Source organism: Diaphorina citri, unplaced genomic scaffold (genome assembly GCF_000475195.1).
Source record: "Diaphorina citri unplaced genomic scaffold, Diaci psyllid genome assembly version 1.1 scaffold1411, whole genome shotgun sequence".
Taxonomy (NCBI): Eukaryota; Metazoa; Arthropoda; class Insecta; order Hemiptera; family Psyllidae; genus Diaphorina; species Diaphorina citri.
This window is the reverse complement of record NW_007378837.1, coordinates 9,103-26,576: the sequence shown is the minus strand read 5'-3', so window position 1 is coordinate 26,576 and position 17,474 is coordinate 9,103. Positions and strand designations below refer to the sequence as shown.

General features: G+C 38.8%; 3 protein-coding genes and 2 long non-coding RNA genes across 6 annotated transcripts in view; 3 read left to right on the top strand and 2 right to left on the bottom strand.

Moving 5' to 3' along the window:
- Nucleotides 1-1,187: 1,187 nt before the first annotated feature.
- Nucleotides 1,188-17,474, bottom strand: part of LOC103515766 (pre-mRNA-processing-splicing factor 8) — a gene marked incomplete at its 5' end in the record, with an annotated part of 25,346 nt that continues 9,059 nt past the window's right edge. Inside the window, 7 exons of the mRNA XM_026828359.1 lie at nt 1,188-1,579; nt 8,813-9,043; nt 14,234-14,467; nt 15,069-15,234; nt 15,683-15,867; nt 16,433-16,616; nt 17,366-17,472. Of these exons, the coding sequence (XP_026684160.1) occupies nt 1,425-1,579; nt 8,813-9,043; nt 14,234-14,467; nt 15,069-15,234; nt 15,683-15,867; nt 16,433-16,616; nt 17,366-17,472 (1,262 nt within the window). The remainder of the gene's footprint in view (nt 1,580-8,812; nt 9,044-14,233; nt 14,468-15,068; nt 15,235-15,682; nt 15,868-16,432; nt 16,617-17,365; nt 17,473-17,474) is intronic.
- LOC113470142 (probable 39S ribosomal protein L49, mitochondrial) lies at nt 2,750-4,318 on the top strand. Its single transcript, XM_026828360.1, has 3 exons — nt 2,750-2,945; nt 3,830-4,012; nt 4,168-4,318. Exons 1-3 carry the CDS (start codon nt 2,777-2,779, stop codon nt 4,254-4,256), a joined length of 441 nt encoding a protein of 146 aa, XP_026684161.1. The 5' UTR covers nt 2,750-2,776; the 3' UTR covers nt 4,257-4,318.
- LOC108253238 lies at nt 4,175-5,414 on the bottom strand. The gene is made up of 3 exons (XR_001809689.2): nt 5,328-5,414; nt 5,013-5,256; nt 4,175-4,314 (listed from the first exon to the last, which is right to left on the bottom strand). It is a non-coding gene; the product is annotated as an uncharacterized LOC108253238 (long non-coding RNA).
- Nucleotides 5,125-5,731, top strand: LOC113470145. The gene is made up of 2 exons (XR_003393312.1): nt 5,125-5,225; nt 5,297-5,731. It is a non-coding gene; the product is annotated as an uncharacterized LOC113470145 (long non-coding RNA).
- On the top strand, nt 7,521-8,281 carry LOC113470143 (probable 39S ribosomal protein L49, mitochondrial). Of its 2 annotated transcripts, none has more exons than XM_026828363.1 (2): nt 7,521-7,600; nt 7,889-8,281. In XM_026828363.1, the coding sequence occupies exon 2, from the start codon at nt 7,952-7,954 to the stop codon at nt 8,264-8,266; it is 315 nt and encodes a 104-aa protein (XP_026684164.1). In that variant the 5' UTR covers nt 7,521-7,600; nt 7,889-7,951; the 3' UTR covers nt 8,267-8,281. The 2 variants fall into 2 exon arrangements, with proteins under 2 accessions (XP_026684164.1, XP_026684162.1); XM_026828361.1 differs by having other exon boundaries at nt 7,547-7,600; nt 7,807-8,281.

The following is a 17,474-nucleotide window of genomic DNA, read 5'->3' as shown; positions in this document are numbered from 1 at the left end:
TTATTTTTCGTTTGTTTTCAATTTTTTCACGCTTATTATTTTATTTTTAATGTTTATAGTATACATTTACCTTGTAATTTTTCGACTTTAAAAATTAATCATATTTTGATGGATTCGGTAGCAAAAAATAAATTGAAGGTACATAAAAGTCAAGCTCAGAATTTCTTGTCATGCTCTGTTATTTTGATGGATTCGGTAGCAAAAAATAAATTGAAGGTACATAAAAGTCAAGCTCAGAATTTCTTGTCATGCTCTGTCATATAAATCATATAAATATGTAAAAGTTTTTTACCATGAAAATAAATAATTTTAAGTCTTCTGTTACAATACTTGACCTGTGTTATTTCTTTTTTCCACTTCATTCTTACATCTTCCAGGGTTTCTCTGTTACAATACTTGACCTGTGTTATTTCTTTTTTCCACTTCATTCTTACATCTTCCAGGGTTTCAAACTACAAATAGGTAAGTATACCACAGTAATATTTTTTCTCTCACTTTGAGATAAGGGTAACATATATTATGTACATTTTCAAAGAAGGCAGGATATTTAATCTTAGCCCACACGATTTCAGTAGAGGATGAGGTTCAAATATAAACATTTTCAGAAATATATATCGGGGAGTGATGTAAGGGTAATAGTAAAAAAAATAGGTTACAAAATCCTAGACATTTACATCAAATTCTAGAGAAGGATTGCCGGGCAAGTTAGCTTGGATGGTAGCGCGTCTGCTGTCTGCTTTGCGCTAAGCCGCAGGTTCGATTCCCACCTCAGGCGAACTTTATCCTAAACAGAAAAGGTTCGTTCTCGGAACGGCTGGCTTTCTCCTATCCCGTCTTCCTTCTCTCTTCGGGACGATAAGCAGTTTCAGTTCCCTCTGTCAAACCTCTTCAAAAAAAAAAAAAAATCAAGCGAACACTTTATCATACGCCACCAAGTCAATTTAAGAAGAAAAATAATAGGTACGACAGTAAGTACATATTAATTAATACCTTTCAGAGAGGGGCAATGGAGTCTCTCTTCGATTTCGGGACGATTAGCAGTTTCAGTTCCCTCTGTCAAACCTCTTCAAAAAAAAAAAAAAAAAAATCAAGCGAACACTTTATCATATGCCACCAAGTCAATTTAAGAAGAAAAATAATAGGTACGACAGTAAGTACATATTAATTAATACCTTTCAGAGGGGGGAGGGGGGGGAATGGAGTCTTAGCCATAACATACATACATTTTCAGTGATAAACGCAGAGAGATGGGAAGAGAACCAATATTTTGTTCATAATATGTGTGTAAGTACATAACAATACCTTCAAAAGGAGTGAGTGGGGTCTTAGTCGTAGCATACATATTACATATAGGGTCTAAACGCATAGGTACATACATTTCCAGATTTTCCAGTGATAATCGCCGAGAGAGGGGAAGTAAGGGTCTAAGCGTAGGCATCTTCCCTGTCTGCCCCTACTCCATCCCCGTCCTCCAATGAGGAGAAGTTAAGGAAGTGGGCGGGGCGATGAATCTCGTGGTAGAACTCCTTCGGATTGGCCAGCTGCAGGTCGTACTTCATGTTGGGATCGTGACGCACGCCTGGGGACAGAGAGACATGAAAGGGTTAATATGTGACAATTCCCCAAAAAAAACTACGAAGGCTGAGGAGGTTTACCAAACCTCAACACTGTAGGTATTCTATTCCTGAGATCTGTTCCTAAAAGTAATTTGATACTTTGGTTAATCTAATTTCGGTTAGCGATTGCTTGACACGTTCGATTCTCACCAAAACTCTTGGGGAAAAAGCTTTTTTAACAAGCCTTGGAGTGGGTTTTTTTATGTATGGAGTTTACTTACTTTAGTGCGTTCAGTATTCACATGCAATGCTCTCAGTATGTCCGGGTTGCCAATACCTAAACCGCCCAATCTAGCAGGTAAGGCAAACAATTCATGTTCTTCGGCTGGTATTTCACGTCCGATGATTTATAACTAATAGGTAGGTACTGACTGACTACAGAGATAAACCAGGTAAGTTATTTACTTTCACTTTTAGCAGCCTCCATACCCAAGTATGTTTCACATTAACATTGCAATCCGGAGGGACTGGAGGTTCTGCATTCAATTCCCGACGAGATAGTAGTTTTTCCACCGTATGAGAATAAGTCGGGAGAATGCTGTATAGGAGGAGATGGTCTTGAGCCAATCATCGTAAAGATTGAAGAGTACCATCTGGGGTTCCGTTGCCTTCAGAATGAGATCACCAAACTTCTCCACCTTAAGACAGGCCTGGAATGGAAGCTGTAGCTCCGAACCTGAGGACACAATTCAATTGAACTTTTACAATACACATTATATTATACATTAAATTTACAATCAATCTTAAGTCATCTTCCTCGCCTTTTCCCGTGTTCAGACGGGGATGGCGTTTTTCGTCAGCCTCTCAAGCCCTAACAAGGGTGATTGCTTCGGGGTGACATTTGGTTTTGGCTAAAATTTTACGAGTGGATGCCCTTCGCACTCAACCTTTGCCATTTCTTTAACAAGGGTAATTTCAGGCTGGTATCTTCCCTGTTTAAAGCCCACCAGCCAGACTTCTCAGATCTAAAATATGTCCAATAAATAAATAAAATTATTAAGCGTACCTTTGCGCTTCTAATTCATCTTCTTTTCCAATACAAAAGTTTTACACTAGTTTACCCAACAGTTTCTTTTTTTTCCTAAAAGATAAAATAAACAAACCCTCTAATTTTCATCCCTCGTCTTACCTTTGATGACAATGTTGGGGAAGTCGAGCAGATGCACCTCGAGAGGGTCCAACATTCCCTTCCTGGTTACAATGATCTGTTTGGGTTGCTCCTCCACTGGCAGAGATCGAATGAGGGCAGCCTTCCAAAGAAAATCATCCCTCCACCAAAGTATGAAGAGAATCTGCCATCTGGATATAAACCTGCCACGGTAAAACCAGGTGAGTACTCCACACTGTGTTGTTCAATGAAGTTTTATCTCAGATAGGTATCTTTTGTACTTTAGAATTTTAGTTTCTGTGTCTTGGTTCATTCTGTGATAAACTGGTAATATTGAATTAGGTATTTTGTCCCCATTTATGTAAATCATATTTTGATGAAGATAGAAGTTAATCAAAAATGTTTTCCACTTGATTGAAATTTGTTGAGGTTTTAGGTTCCATTGAAGCCTCAAGAACACTACTGAACTTGGGATGTGCTGCATAGGTACTGATTTATCCATGAAGTTAGATCATTAAAGTTAAGCAACATTGGTTATTAATTGTACTTCCTGAGTAGATAAGGGTAACAGACATACTAACAAGTTTGGTACCTTTATATACCTACATCATTATTATTCATTTGGAAATCCCTAAGCACCATTGGTATTTATGTACTTAATTTGTTACAAGTGTTCTTCTGAAAATTGGATCATTTTGTTTGGACTTTATCTTGCAATTAGTACCTATGTAGTCCTCTCAATTATTTACTGAAATTTGAATTGCAATCTAGCTGATGTGTTTTGCATTGGTATTTATGTACTTAATTTGTTACAAGTGTTCTTCTGAAAATTGGATCATTTTGTTTGGACTTTATCTTGCAATTAGTACCTACGTAGTCCTCTCAATTATTTACTGAAATTTGTTGCAATCTAGCTGATGTGTATTATTGTTTGGACTTTATCTTGCAATTAGTACCTATGTAGTCCTCTCAATTATTTACTGAAATTTGAATTGCAATCTAGCTGATGTGTTTTAACCCAATGTCTTAAGGAAATGTCATATGGGGTTTGTTCTACTATTGTAGTTATTCTTGTGTAAATGAACAAACCTTTTATTTGTTGCAGGCCAATACCCCTACTATGTGAAACGATCAAGGAATCACATGCTCCCAGTTTACTTGGTAATCAAAAGGCGTGGAATGTGGCGGGTCACAAAAGTAATCCACATATCTGGTGACATCTGGAAACTGAATGACTCACTGCAGAAACATTTGGCCAAAATTTACCCCGAAGATGTGATCTTCCCATCTCGTGTAAATGAAGTGTATGGATCAATCATCTTCCGAGGAGACTACTATGAGGCCATTTGTAAATTCTTCTATGATAGAGGATTCTAATTTGTGAGTGTTTCTGTATTAGATAGAATGTCCTAGAGAAGTTTGTAATGTAATCGATCTTCCCATCTCGTGTCAATGAAGTGTATGGATCAATCATCTTCCGAGGAGACTACTATGAGGCCATTTGTAAATTCTTCTATGATCGAGGATTCTAATTTGTGAGTGTTTCTGTATTAGATAAAATGTCCTAGAGAAGTTTTTAATGTAATCTACCTCCTCGTGTAAATGAAGTGTATGGATCAATCATCTTCCGAGGAGACTACTATGAGGCCATTTGTAAATTCTTCTATGATAGAGGATTCTAAATTGTGAGTGTTTCTGTATTAGATAGAATGTCCTAGAGAAGTTTTTAATGTAATCTACCTCAATGACTTAGTGTCTATCTGGTGATTTACACAAAGCTGTCTAGCACACTAGGCCTGTTTACCAGTGGTTTTGAGTTCAACGCTCATTGCGGTCAAAGTTTTTCAGTTGAGTGCTTGAAACTCAAGGTACACATAGCCTTAAGGATAAATCAGTAGCAAAGTGTAAAAAGATGGGTTAGAAATAAGAAAGGATTGCAAAGCAGGTAATTAGGTCTTGAGGTATGAAGGAAATTATTGTTGACCTCTGAGAATGCTCACAGTTCCAAATAGATCACTGAAGTTGAGCAACATTGTATCTGGTTGGTATCTGAATGGGTAACCATCTGGGCAATCATGTGGCTGCTGGTTTTTCCTAGCCCCACTCAGGTTAGGTTAATGTGAGGAGGTAGGGAGCTTATTTTCAAATGGAGGATAAAACCCCCTTCCCTTAAGCTTAGTAGTTCTACATCTACAGTGACAAAAGCTCCTTCCATTTAGGTGGATCACTCAGGTTAAACATTATTGTGCATTGTTGGTACCTAGATGAGTGTCTATGTACTCATCTACCTCCATGACTTAGTGTCTATCTGGTGATTTACACAAAGCTGTCTAGCACACTAGGCCTGTTTACCAGTGGTTTTGGGTTCAATGCTCATTGAGGTCAAAGTTTTTCAGCTGAGTGCTTGAAACTCAAGGTACACATAGCCTTAAGGATAAATCAGTAGCAAAGTGTAAAAAGATGGGTTAGAAATAAGAAAGGATTGCAAAGCAGGCAATTAGGTCTTGAGGTCTGAAGGAAATTATTGTTGACCTCTGAGAATGCCAGAAAGGATTGCAAAGCAGGCAATTAGGTCTTGAGGTCTGAAGGAAATTATTGTTGACCTCTGAGAATGCCCACAGTTCCAAATAGATTACTGAAGTTGAGCAACATTGTATCTGGTTGGTATCTGAATCGGTAACCATCTGGGCAATCATGTGGCTGCTGGTTTTTCCTAGGCCCACTCAGGTTAGGTTAATGTGAGGAGGTAGGGATCTTATTTTCAAATGGAGGATAAAACCCCCTTTCCTTGAGCTTAGTAGTTCTACATCTACAGTTCCAAAAGCTCCTTCCATTTAGGTGGATCACTCAGGTTAAACATTATTGTGCAGATGAGTGTCTATGTACCACATGTAAATCTGGATATGGTTTTCTCAAGAAAACGAACTAGTGCATCAGTGAATAAAAATTGAAAATTCATTCATAAAAAGTCCCCTTATGTGCCCTTCAAGCTCCAATCGAGTCCAAAATTCAGAGACCAAATATCCTTAGATGATAGACATGGTTGCCAAAAACTGATCAGACTAACCATTTGTTTCAAAGGGTTCCTAAAGCCACCAATATTATCTAATGAGAAAATTTCTTGTCAAATTTCATCATAATTTGAAACTGATGGGCTAATCAGACATTTTCACCCAACTGAGATTTGAACTCAGCACTTCCAATGGAGTGGACCCTCTTACAATCACTGAACTACAATGGTGGAAAAATATATAGGTACCTACCTACCTACTTGAGAAGCAATATGTACCTAGAAAATAATAACACTTTTTTAATGGGGTAAAAAAAAGACTTTATTAACATGAAATTATTTTATTTACAATCATAGAATGTAATATGTATTATGCTTATGCATAAGGTTGAAATCACTGACATCTTTCTTAATGTACCTTGGAATTTATAAATTAAAAGGTAGGGCATTGAAATACCCTCACATAAAGCAAACGGGGGAAAAAATCATTTTTGGCGAATTAAAAATGACAACCAGAAAAAGAAAGTAATAATGAAAACGCTAAATCTAAAGAAGGAAAAATTAGAAAAAAATTTGCGAGAGGTTTGTTTAAGCTTCCCCCGAGCCCAGGTAAAGGGGTTGATCGATAAATGACAATTCGTATGTGTGTATTATTTTCTTTCTCAGATCGGAAGCCACTACAGTGAAACGAAAATCATCCAACGTAGCCAAACAAACAGGCTCTCCGAGCCCAGGTAAAGGGGTTGATCGATAAATGACAATTCGTATGTGTGTATTATTTTCTTTCTCAGATCGGAAGCCACCACAGTGAAACGAAAATCATCCAACGTAGCCAAACAAACAGGCTCTAAGATCCTCGTCCGTAATATTCCATTCCAAGCAAAACAATCAGAAGTAGAAGAACTGTTCAAGGCATTCGGGGAGCTCAAGTTTGTGCGTTTGCCCAAGAAAATGGTCGGATCTGGCCTGCATAGGGGCTTTGGATTTGTCGAGTTTATTACCAAGAATGAAGCCAAGGTAGGATAGAATTTCTTTTTGCTTTCAGTTATTATTTGTTTTATAGAGGGTTTAATAAGGGAAGGAGAGAAAAGACGAAAAGAGGGAGGGAGAGAGAAAGAGGAAAAGAGTCAGAGAGAAAGATGGGAGGGTTTGACAGAAGGAACTGTAACAACGAAGGTCCTATCGTTCCAAAATCGAAGAGAGAAGGAAGACAGGATAGTAGAAAGCCAGCCGTTCCGAGAACAAACCTTATCTGTTTAGAAAGTTCACATTCAATCAAGTGGTAGAGGCGCGGTCTAAACGTATCATTCTCGTCAAGAACCTCCCCTACCGCACCCTACCTACTGATCTCAAGGCACTGTTTGAGCCATTTGGTGATTTGGGCCGAGAAATTTGGGGTTGAAGGGTTGGAGATAGGACTACGCGCCTTATAGCTTTTTTCATCTACTCATTGAGAACTAATACCCTTTTTCCTTTTTTTTTTTTTTTTTTTTTTTTTTGATTGGTGGGGTCAAAATTTTTGTGCCAAAAATATAAAAATTACCATGTAGGTACATGTCTTACCTGGGAATGGATCAGCTTTTAGTGACATGAAGTAGGTGACCACAATCGAAAAGTATGGGCCCCAACTTTTTACTATAAGCCCCTTCATAAAATTCCTATGCAGGTTCTTTTTTGCAACAGGGCCCATCCAACTTTTCTATGTTTTGTGCAACGGGCCCCTTTTGTCCGCCATGTTTGTTCACCAGTGTGAAGTTAGCGCTGTATGAAGGGCGGGAAAATTCGAAAATTTTGAAAGATTTTAAACTTTTTGGGTGACCAAAATTCGGTCTGTCTTCCCCAAAACTCCCAAAAGTGTTCCATCAGGTTTTTGTAATAGCTGGTGTAATAGAATAGAATTCAGTTGTAAATGTTTTGTGCAACGGGCCCCTTTTGTCCGCCATGTTTGTTCACCAGTGTGAAGTTAGCGCTGTATGAAGGGCGGGAAAATTCGAAAAAATTGAAAGATTTTAAACTTTTTGGGTGACCAAAATTCGGTCTGTCTTCTGTCTTCCCCAAAAGTGTTCCATCAGGTTTTTGCAATAGCTGGTGTAATAGAATAGAATTCAGTTGTAATAACAAGGGAAAACTCTGTATTATGTGTAATTGTACTAGGGTGACAGTTTAAAGAAGAAGTTAGAAGGAAACATTCCAAACCAGCTTGAACAGAATATCACCATGCAGTCACTCATCCGAGTTCAACGTCTCTTCAACCGACAAGTATTCAAAGATCTTCTGCCTCTCAGACATGGTTCCTATTTGAATCCCAAGACAGTCAGTGAAGATCTGAGTAAATATACAGACTATGAAGTGTCAAAAGACCCAAAGGAGTGGAAGTTTGTCGAGGACTTGCTTCCAAAGAAAATCATCCCTCCACCAAAGTATGAAGAGAATCTGCCATCTGGATATAAACCTCCCACAGTAAAACCAGGTGAGTACTCCACACTGTGTTGTTCAATGAAGTTTTATCTCAGATATTTTTTTGTATTTTAGAATGTTAGTTTCTGTGTTTTGGTTCATTCTGTGATAAACTGGTAATATTGAATTAGGTATTTTGTCCCCATTTTATGTAAATCATATTTTGATGAAGATAGAAGTTTATTAAAAAAATTTTCCACTTGATTGAAATTTGTTGAGGCTTTAGGTTCCATTGAAGCCTCAAGAGCACTACTGAACTTGGGATCTGCTCCATAGGTACTGATTTATCCATGAAGTTAGATCATTGAAGTTAAGCAACATTGGTTATTAATTGTACTTCCTGAGTAGATAAGGGTAACAGACATACTAACAAGTTTGGTAATTTTATATACCTACATCATTATTATTCATTTGGAAATCCCTAAGCACCATTGGTATTAATGTTGGTTAAAATTCCATTATATTTTACCTATGCTATTTTCTTTTGGAATCCTAAAGGTGTGTCCACACATGGACGACCGGCCGTCCTCTCAGTATAAGAATAAATAAGTCGGGAGAATGCTGTATTACAGTTCCCTCTATCAAAGATCTTCAAAATCGGAGAGAGAAAAAAGTACTCACCCATAAAGTTGTAGTTCCAAGAGCTTTGTGCCGGTACCATGAAGAATCCCAGGAATCGATCCGACAGCAACATTTGTACCCGCTCGTAATGACTCGGCAGGTAGCCTTTGGGGTTATTGCCCTTGTCTGTGTTCTGGCGACCCCATTCAAACCCACTCGGAGTCAGCTTGTAGGCGGTAAGGGAACAGGATCCCGGCGTGAAACTGCATGTGATTACTACGGTCTTCTCGCCTGGGGAACCATGGGAAATGTTGGTTAAAATTCCATTATATTTTACCAATGCTATTTTCTTTTGGAATCCTAAAGGTGTGTCCACACATGGACGACCGGCCGTCGATCGATAGCGACTGAACTGTCCACACTGCCTCGACAACATAGATTTATCTCGTCGATTGACGGCCAGTAGTCAACTATGTTTGGACACAGTTTTTACTGTTTAGGTACTTTTTTGCCAGCCTAGTTAGCTCAGGGGATAGGTCGCGAATTCGATTCCCGCCCAGGGCGGATTTTATCCCACACGGATAAGGTTTGTTCTCGGAACGGCTAGCTTTCTATACTGTCTTTCTTTCTCTGTTCGCATTCGGGACGATAAGATCTCCGATGTTGCAGGTCCCTCTATAAAACCTTACAGAAAAAAGAAGAGAACCTTCTCTTGTTTTATATTTACCTAATTTTATTTTTGTACGTGTGCGAGGCCAATGTACATGAAGAATAATACAAATGGAAAAACTACCAACTACATCAATTTAAACGGGTTTTATTTTTTACTTTTTCTTTTTTTTATAATTGAAATAAAAAAAAAATATTTTTTTTTCTTTAAAAATGTTATATGTGATTTATTACCACCGTTACCAATCAAATCTTAAATTATAAAATCAAGATAATTATATAAGACCTTGTTTAGACTGCGAGAGTGAAGGGACTTTTCAGTCCTATCCTGGCAGTATAAACGCGGTATATTCTATTCTTACCCAATTGTCCCAGACGCTTCTGTCCCGCCCACACCGACGTGTGAATGATCTTGAGGAATAGCTGTCCCGTGCGAGGATTGAATATGAAGATAGCTCCGTTGATAGGTTTGGTGGTCAGATTGCCTTCGAATGTCTTGTGTATGGTCACTCGATACACGTTCGTGTCGTCCACAAACCAGATGATCTGAGAATGGAAAATGAAGGTTTGGTGGTCAGATTGCCTTCGAATGTCTTGTGTATGGTCACTCGATACACGTTCGTGTCGTCCACAAACCAGATGATCTGAGAACGGAAAATGAAATCTCAGAAAAGAGAAATTTGGGGTATATTGTTATGATTTGCCTGCCCGAATAGAACTGTCGCGCTTACTATTATTACTTAAGGGTTCTCTCCGCTTTTAAAGACCAAGCACAAGTCCTCACGATGGTTGACTGCGGTTCAGGACGAGCCAGCGAACTTAAAATGGCTAGAGCTAGAGATCATCACCCCGGTGTATAGCAGATACAAAAAGACATCTTTTCTTTATTCTGCTATCGCCATTCGGCGAAAGCTAAAGCCGCTACATCCGCTACAACAACAACAACAACAACAACTTAAGTGAAGTTTTTAGAAGAGCAGAAAAAATGAGGAATTAGGAATTGTTTCTTTTTTTTTCCTACCACTTCTAGATCCGGAGATAAATCGATTTAAAATATACCGGTAAATCTATCCTGTCTTCCTTCTCTTTTCGATTTCGGGACGATAAGACCATAGCAGTTACAGTTCCCTCTGTCAAACCTCTTAATAATAATAATAAAAAAAAAATAAAACCATTAAAAATATTATTATCTGTTTATAAACAAAAGAAAGTACCTTTTTAAAAACTCTGTTTGACTCTAAATGAGTTTCCACTGTCAGCATACCTTACCATTTGCAATTTTCACTACTGATATCTAATTGATACCTACTTAGGGATTAAAAAAAAAAAAAAAAAAAAAGTTTTTATCGACCAATCATTTGCCATTTTGCAATACCTACAACGACATTAAATTTTGTAACTCACCATACAAATAGCCAGCAATCTGAGCACGCAAATCACTGATGGTGACGAACTTCTTGAGTACATTCTTGGGCAGAATATACGTGTAACCGGTCTCCTTAATATCATCTGATGATACATAGATGTGATTTGTGCGGAGGTGAAGATTGGTGGCAGAGATGGCTCGTACCTGCGAAAATATAAATGTGAAAACACCTGATTGAAGACTCGTACCTCTTTCTTGGTAAACAATAAATAATCAGAGTCTTTCAGTCCAATATCAATTTAACTAGTGGTTCTTTAATATCATTTTGACTGCTTAATTCCACTATCAACCATAGTTATAGCTAACATAGTTCCCTTTCTCAGCATCAAAACAGCGAAAAAAGTGTTCTTTATGATTGAAAAATTCACATTTTTATGTTGACGTTCCAAGGAAAAAGGTAAAACGTGTGCGGCTGATTCTTTTATGCTACACGGAAAAAGGTAAACACCGGTTGCCGCTGATTAAAAAAAAAAAGGTTTTTACTTAGAGCGTGTAATTTTTTTTTTTAGCCATATTTTTTCCCTAAATAAAGTGCCAGTTTGCCATGATTTTTATTGGCCATTTTTTCGGCCAAATAAGTGCCATACTTTGCTTGTCTATTCTATTCTGACTGATGCAAAATAACTCAAACCGCCACTCCAACCTCATTTGGTGGCAGTTGTTAACCGCGTTAGACTTAGGATCAGGAGGTTGGTGCTTCGAGTCCAAGTCAAGTCATAAAATTTAACTAGGGTGTTATAATTCGGGGAAGCGACATTTGTGACAAGCATTTAAATATGCTAAACACAATTAAAAATTCCTTTCAAAAAAAAAAAAAAAAAAAAAAATCCTTACCCGCCACTCCGTTTTAGATCCAAAGGTGGCCGTTTCATAGTTGGACGTGGTAGAGGTGATAATTTCATCTCCATGTTTATTGACGGTTCGAGTGGTGGTGGCCGTAAGCTGGGATTGCTCCTTGGTTTGCTTCTCGATCTCGGCTATCTGTTGCCGCTGCGCGGAGGGAGCGCTGATTTCCATACCTGTGGGGGGAAGAAGGGAGAAGAAAGAATGTTAGAATGTGTGCACAAGTGGGGAGGGAGAGGGAAATAAATAATGTACTTAGGTCAGCCATTCAAGAGTTTGAAGCTCTAGAAGTCTAGAAGGTTTTTGTTTATTTTCGAGCCAGATTTCTAACAACATGACACATCAAAAAAGCTGTTTGTTTCAAAACGTAATTCTTATTCTTAATTTTATTACTGTAAACAAAATTGTATCAATAAAGAGATGCTGTATTAAACTGTTAACATAGTGGGACATATTGTCGTAAAAATCTAAGCTGACAGTATAAATAAAGCCCCAGTTATACTTAAATAGTTCTCTTACCTGTGGTATAAGCACATGACCCATACTGAGCATACCCAAACCTCCCAGCTCCTTGGGCGTATAGAACACAACCGGCGGGAATTTTCCCCTATTGATTTTAAGTTATTTTACCAAGTGTTGTGTACGAGTATACCTACCTTGAAAGTTGCTAACTTTTTCATATTATTTTATTTTCTTGCTTTAGCTGAGATTGAACACGCGCCCTTCCGTTTACCAGACGAACGCCCTAACCACTACGCCACCGAGGCAGGTCTGTTCAGAACTTACTTGGAATCTGCTAGCAGTGAAGGTCTCGACACATTCCACTTGTAGGCAGCAAACAGCAGTACATCGGCACATGAAGAGTTCATCTTGTATGATTTACGAGGGTGAATGGTCTCCTTTTGAACTGTTTCAATTTCCAGAGCATCTAACTCTTGATCAAATACCTGCGGAACAACAGAACTGGTCTCCTTTTGAACTGTTTCAATTTCCAGAGCATCTAACTCTTGATCAAATACCTGCGGAACAACAGAATTTTCTAATTTGTAACTGCCGGCGGGAATCGGGAAGGCATTTTCGAGTTGAGTCCGATCTTGATTCGAGTCTGTATTTTGTTCTCGCATTTGACCAGAAGGTCGAGTAACTCCTGAGTGTTAACTACGGACTCACGGAAGTACGTCATGAGACCGATGAGCGCAGTGTTCCATTTGTTCACGATCTGGGACGAAGGAACATGAATGGGTTAATGTGACAATAAGAAAAAGCCAATTTCAATCCCGCCCGCAGCGGATTTTTTTCCTGACCGTATAATGTTCGTTCTCGGAACGTGAGCTTTCTCCTATCCTGTTTTCTTTCTCTTTAAGAAGAAAAATAATAGGTACGACAGTAAGTACATATTAATTAATACCTTTCAGAGAGGGGGAATGGAGTCTTAGCCATAACATACATACATACATTTTCAGTGATAAACTCAGAGAGATGGGAAGAGAACCAATGTTTTGTTCATAATATGTGTGTAAGTACATAACAATACCTTCAAAAGGAGTGAGTGGGGTCTTAGTCGTAGCATACATATTACATACATTTCCAGGAAATAGGGTCTAAACGCATAGGTACATACATTTCCAGATTTTCCAGTGATAATCGCCGAGAGAGGGGAAGTAAGGGTCTAAGCATAGGCATCTTCCCTGTCTGCCCCCACTCCATCCCCGTCCTCCAATGAGGAGAAGTTAAGGAAGTGGGCGGGGCGATGAATCTCGTGGTAGAACTCCTTCGGATTGGCCAGCTGCAGGTCGTACTTCATGTTAGGATCGTGACGCACGCCTGGGGACAGAGAGACATGAAAGGGTTAATATGTGACAATTCCCAAAAAAAAAAAAGAAAAAAAAAACGAAGGCTGAGGAGGTTTACCGAACCTCAACACTGTAGGTATTCTATTCCTGAGATCTGTTCCTAAAAGTAATTTGATACTTTGGTTGATGTGATTTCGGTTAGCGATTGCTTGACACGTTCGATTCTCACCAAAACTCTTGGGGAAAAAGCTTTTTTAACAAGCCTTGGAGTGGGTTTTTTTTATGTATGGAGTTTACTTACTTTAGTGCGTTCAGTATTCACATGCAATGCTCTCAGTATATGTCTGCGGGACTCACGCCTGAAATGAGCATGGTTTATTTATAGAAATAGAATAATTTTCATATAACCTACATATTTCAGGGTTTATACGCTTTTCTCGGAATTAAATTCTATGACTTTTCCATGAATTTTCCAGAAAATTAGGGGGTAGAGGTACTTAAAAATCAGTAAGACTTTTCCAGGTCGCGTATAAACCCTGTGTTTGGATGATATCATAATGATGATATGATATACGAGTAAATCGTTCAACGAAAGAAAAAAGTTGAAAGTTCAGTTAAAACTAAAACTTAATTTTTTTTTTTTTTTTTTTTTTTTTTTTTTTTTTTTTTTTTTTTTTAGGTATAGGTACTTAAAAAATGGGTTGTGTGTCTCGAAAAATAAATAATAAAATAAAAACTCCTGTCACTTACCATCCCAGGACGCGTTATCCGCCATAATCTTCGCATGACTGGTGACATCCTGTGGCGATAGCTGGGGCAACTCGTTAGGCTGCGTGTGTATCCAGCCCAGGGGCTCCATCTCCTTCAGATACGGATGCCCGGGGAGAGAGGCGGGCAGGTGCACGGTTTGATGGGTCCCCCATTGGGGCGGCATCACGATACACCGGATCTCCTTCACCTGCGGGTTGTCTGCGGGACTCACGCCTGAAATGAGCATGGTTTATTTATAGAAATAGAATAATTTTCATATAACCTACATATTTCAGGGTTTATAATACGCTTTTCCCGGAATTAAATTCTATGACTTTTCCATGAATTTTCCAGAAAATTGGGGGCAGAGGTACTTAAAAATCAGTAAGACTTTTCCAGGTCGCGTATAAACCCTGTGTTTGGATGATATTATAATGATGATATGATATACGAATACGAGTAAATCGTTCAACGAAAGAAAAAAGTTGAAAGTTCAGTTAAAACTAAAACTTAACACCCTTTTTTCACCCAAGTACGTTCAATTATTATTAAAACGAAATTGGAAGGTTTTTTTTTTTACGAAAATGAGCTTTTTTGGGTTTGATAGAGGGAGCTGTAACTGCTAAGGTCTAATCCGTTCAGGATAAAATCCGCCCCGGGCGAGAATCGAACCCGCCGCCTAGCGCTTACAAGGCAGACGCGCTACCAACCAAGCTGGGCTGGCAATCTCACCTCTGCTTTGGTCAATTCGTCCTTTGATTTTTTTTCCTGTCACATTACGGTCCTACCTAAGCATTAAATTACTCCCACATTAACATTAAATTTTGTAACTCACCATACAAATAGCCAGCAATCTGAGCACGCAAATCACTGATGGTGACGAACTTCTTCAGGACATTCTTGGGCAGAATATACGTGTAGCCGGTCTCCTTAATATCATCTGATGATACATAGATGTGATTTGTGCGGAGGTGAAGATTGGTGGCAGAGATGGCTCGTACCTGCGAAAATATAAATGTGAAAACACCTGATTGAAGACTCGTACCTCTTTCTTGGTAACCAATAAATAATCAGAGTCTTTCAGTCCAATATCAATTTAACTAGTGGTTCTTTAATATCATTTTGACTGCTTAGTTCCACTATCAACCATAGTTATAGCTAACATAGTTCCCTTTCTCAGCGTCAAAACAGCGAAAAAGTATCTTTATAAGGTTGAAAATTCAATTTTTATTTGACGTTCCAAGGAAAAAGGTAAAACAGTTGCGGCTGATTCTTTATTCTAAGGAAAAAGGTAAAACGGTTGCCGCTGATTAAAAAAAAAAAGGTTTTTACTTAGGCGTGTAATTTTTTTTTTTAGCCATATTTTCCCTAAATAAGTGCCAGTTTGCCATGATTTTTATTGCCATTTTTCGGCAAAATAAGAAAAAAAAAAAAAAAAAAAATCCTTACCCGCCACTCCGTTTTAGATCCAAAGGTGGCCGTTTCATAGTTGGACGTGGTAGAGGTGATAATTTCATCTCCATGTTTATTGACGGTTCGAGTGGTGGTGGCCGTAAGCTGGGATTGCTCCTTGGTTTGCTTCTCGATCTCGGCTATCTGTTGCCGCTGCGCGGAGGGAGCGCTGATTTCCATACCTGTGGGGGAAGAAGAGAGAAGAAAGAATGTTAGGATGTGTGCACAAATGGGGAGGGAGAGGGAAATAAATGATGTACTTAGGCCAGCCACACACTATCAGGAAAACCAGTCATTATCACGTAGACCTGATAAGTTGGCTTTCTCGGCCACACTCAGGCCGGATCATGTTATTGTAGGCGCTTTAACAACACTACGTGAGAAGTGGGTCATTCGCACCGAATCCTCGATATCCAATAGGATCAAACATACTAATGTTTCTTTCCCCCTTTCTTTCTTTTTCTTCCAACTCTTTTAGTTTGTTTATCTGCAGAGTTAAACTTTATGCTGCTACAGGAAAACCAGTCATTATCACGTAGACCTGATAAGTTGGCTTTCTCGGCCACACTCAGGCCGGATCATGTTATTGTAGGCGCTTTAACACTACGTGAGAAGTGGGTCATTCGCACCGAATCCTCGATATCCAATAGGATTAAACATACTAATGTTTCTTCCCCCTTTCTTTCTTTTTCTTCCAACTCTTTTAGTTTGTTTATCTGCAGAGTTAAACCTTATGCTGCTACGTACCCAGAATAATGTCTCGTATTTCACTCTGTGTCAGAGAGGCCACATTGACGTTGTTCTTCTTGCCATAGTCAGCCAGAATGAGGTCCTTGAGTTGCACTTCCACCTTGATCCATTCATCGTCACTCAGTGAAGGCCAGATATGATGCGGCTCGGTAATGGTGCTCTTGTCTGGCTTGAGAATCACCTGCAAACGAGAGAAATTCGAGTGCCAAATTAGTTCAAACGCCTTCATTAGAAGATGATCAAGACTCAGTAGAAAACCTGTTAGAATTCCTGAGATACATAAATGTGGTACACACCTAATCTGAACTACATAGGATAAAGTTGTAGATAAAGAGCATAGCATTAAAAAAAAAGCTCAATTCGTCGCCTTTTCCTGTGTTCAGACGGGTACGGCGTTTTTCGTCAGCCTCTCAATCAGCCCTGGGGTGATTGCTTTGGACTGGCATTTGTGATTTGGTTTTGGCTACAAAAAATTAGGATGACCTTCGCTCTCAACCTTTATTTTTCCCTTACTAAAGAAATGGCAAAGGTTCTTTGCAGAAGGTCCCGGAAAATTCCCACACAACTTCTTATTACACTAGTAAAGTATTACTTTCTATTACACTAACAGTGTTACTCAGATAAAGAGCTTAGCATTAAAAAAAAAAAAAGTTCAATGCGTCGCCTTTTCCTGTGTTCAGACGGGTACGGCGTTTTTCGTCAGCCTCTCAATCAGCCGTGGGGTGATTGGGGTGATTGCTTTGGACTGGCATTTGTGATTTGGTTTTGGCTACAAAAAAATTAGGATGACCTTCGCTCTCAACCTTTGTTATTTTTCCCTTACTAAAGAAATGGCAAAGGTTCTTTGCAGAAGGTCCCGGAAATTTCCCACACAACTTCCTATTACACTAGTAAAGTATTACTTTCTATTACACTAACAGTGTTACTTACCTTGGTTCGTTCAGTATTCACATGCAATGCTCTCAGTATGAGAATAAGTCGGGAGAATGCTGTATAGGAGGAGATGGTCTTGAGCCAATCATCGTAAAGATTGAAGAGA

What these genes read in the sequence shown, in the direction of transcription:
- LOC113470142 (XM_026828360.1), top strand. Translation starts at nt 2,777, where the DNA reads ATGCACCTCGAGAGGGTCCAACATTCCCTTCCTGGTTACAATGATCTG. An exon ending in ACCTGCCACGGTAAAACCAG is followed by an intron (nt 2,946 to 3,829) that starts GTGAGTACTCCA and finishes TATTTGTTGCAG; the next exon opens with GCCAATACCCCTACTATGTG. An exon ending in CGAAGATGTGATCTTCCCAT is followed by an intron (nt 4,013 to 4,167) that starts CTCGTGTAAATG and finishes CGATCTTCCCAT; the next exon opens with CTCGTGTCAATGAAGTGTAT.
- LOC113470143 (XM_026828363.1), top strand. Translation starts at nt 7,952, where the DNA reads ATGCAGTCACTCATCCGAGTTCAACGTCTCTTCAACCGACAAGTATTC.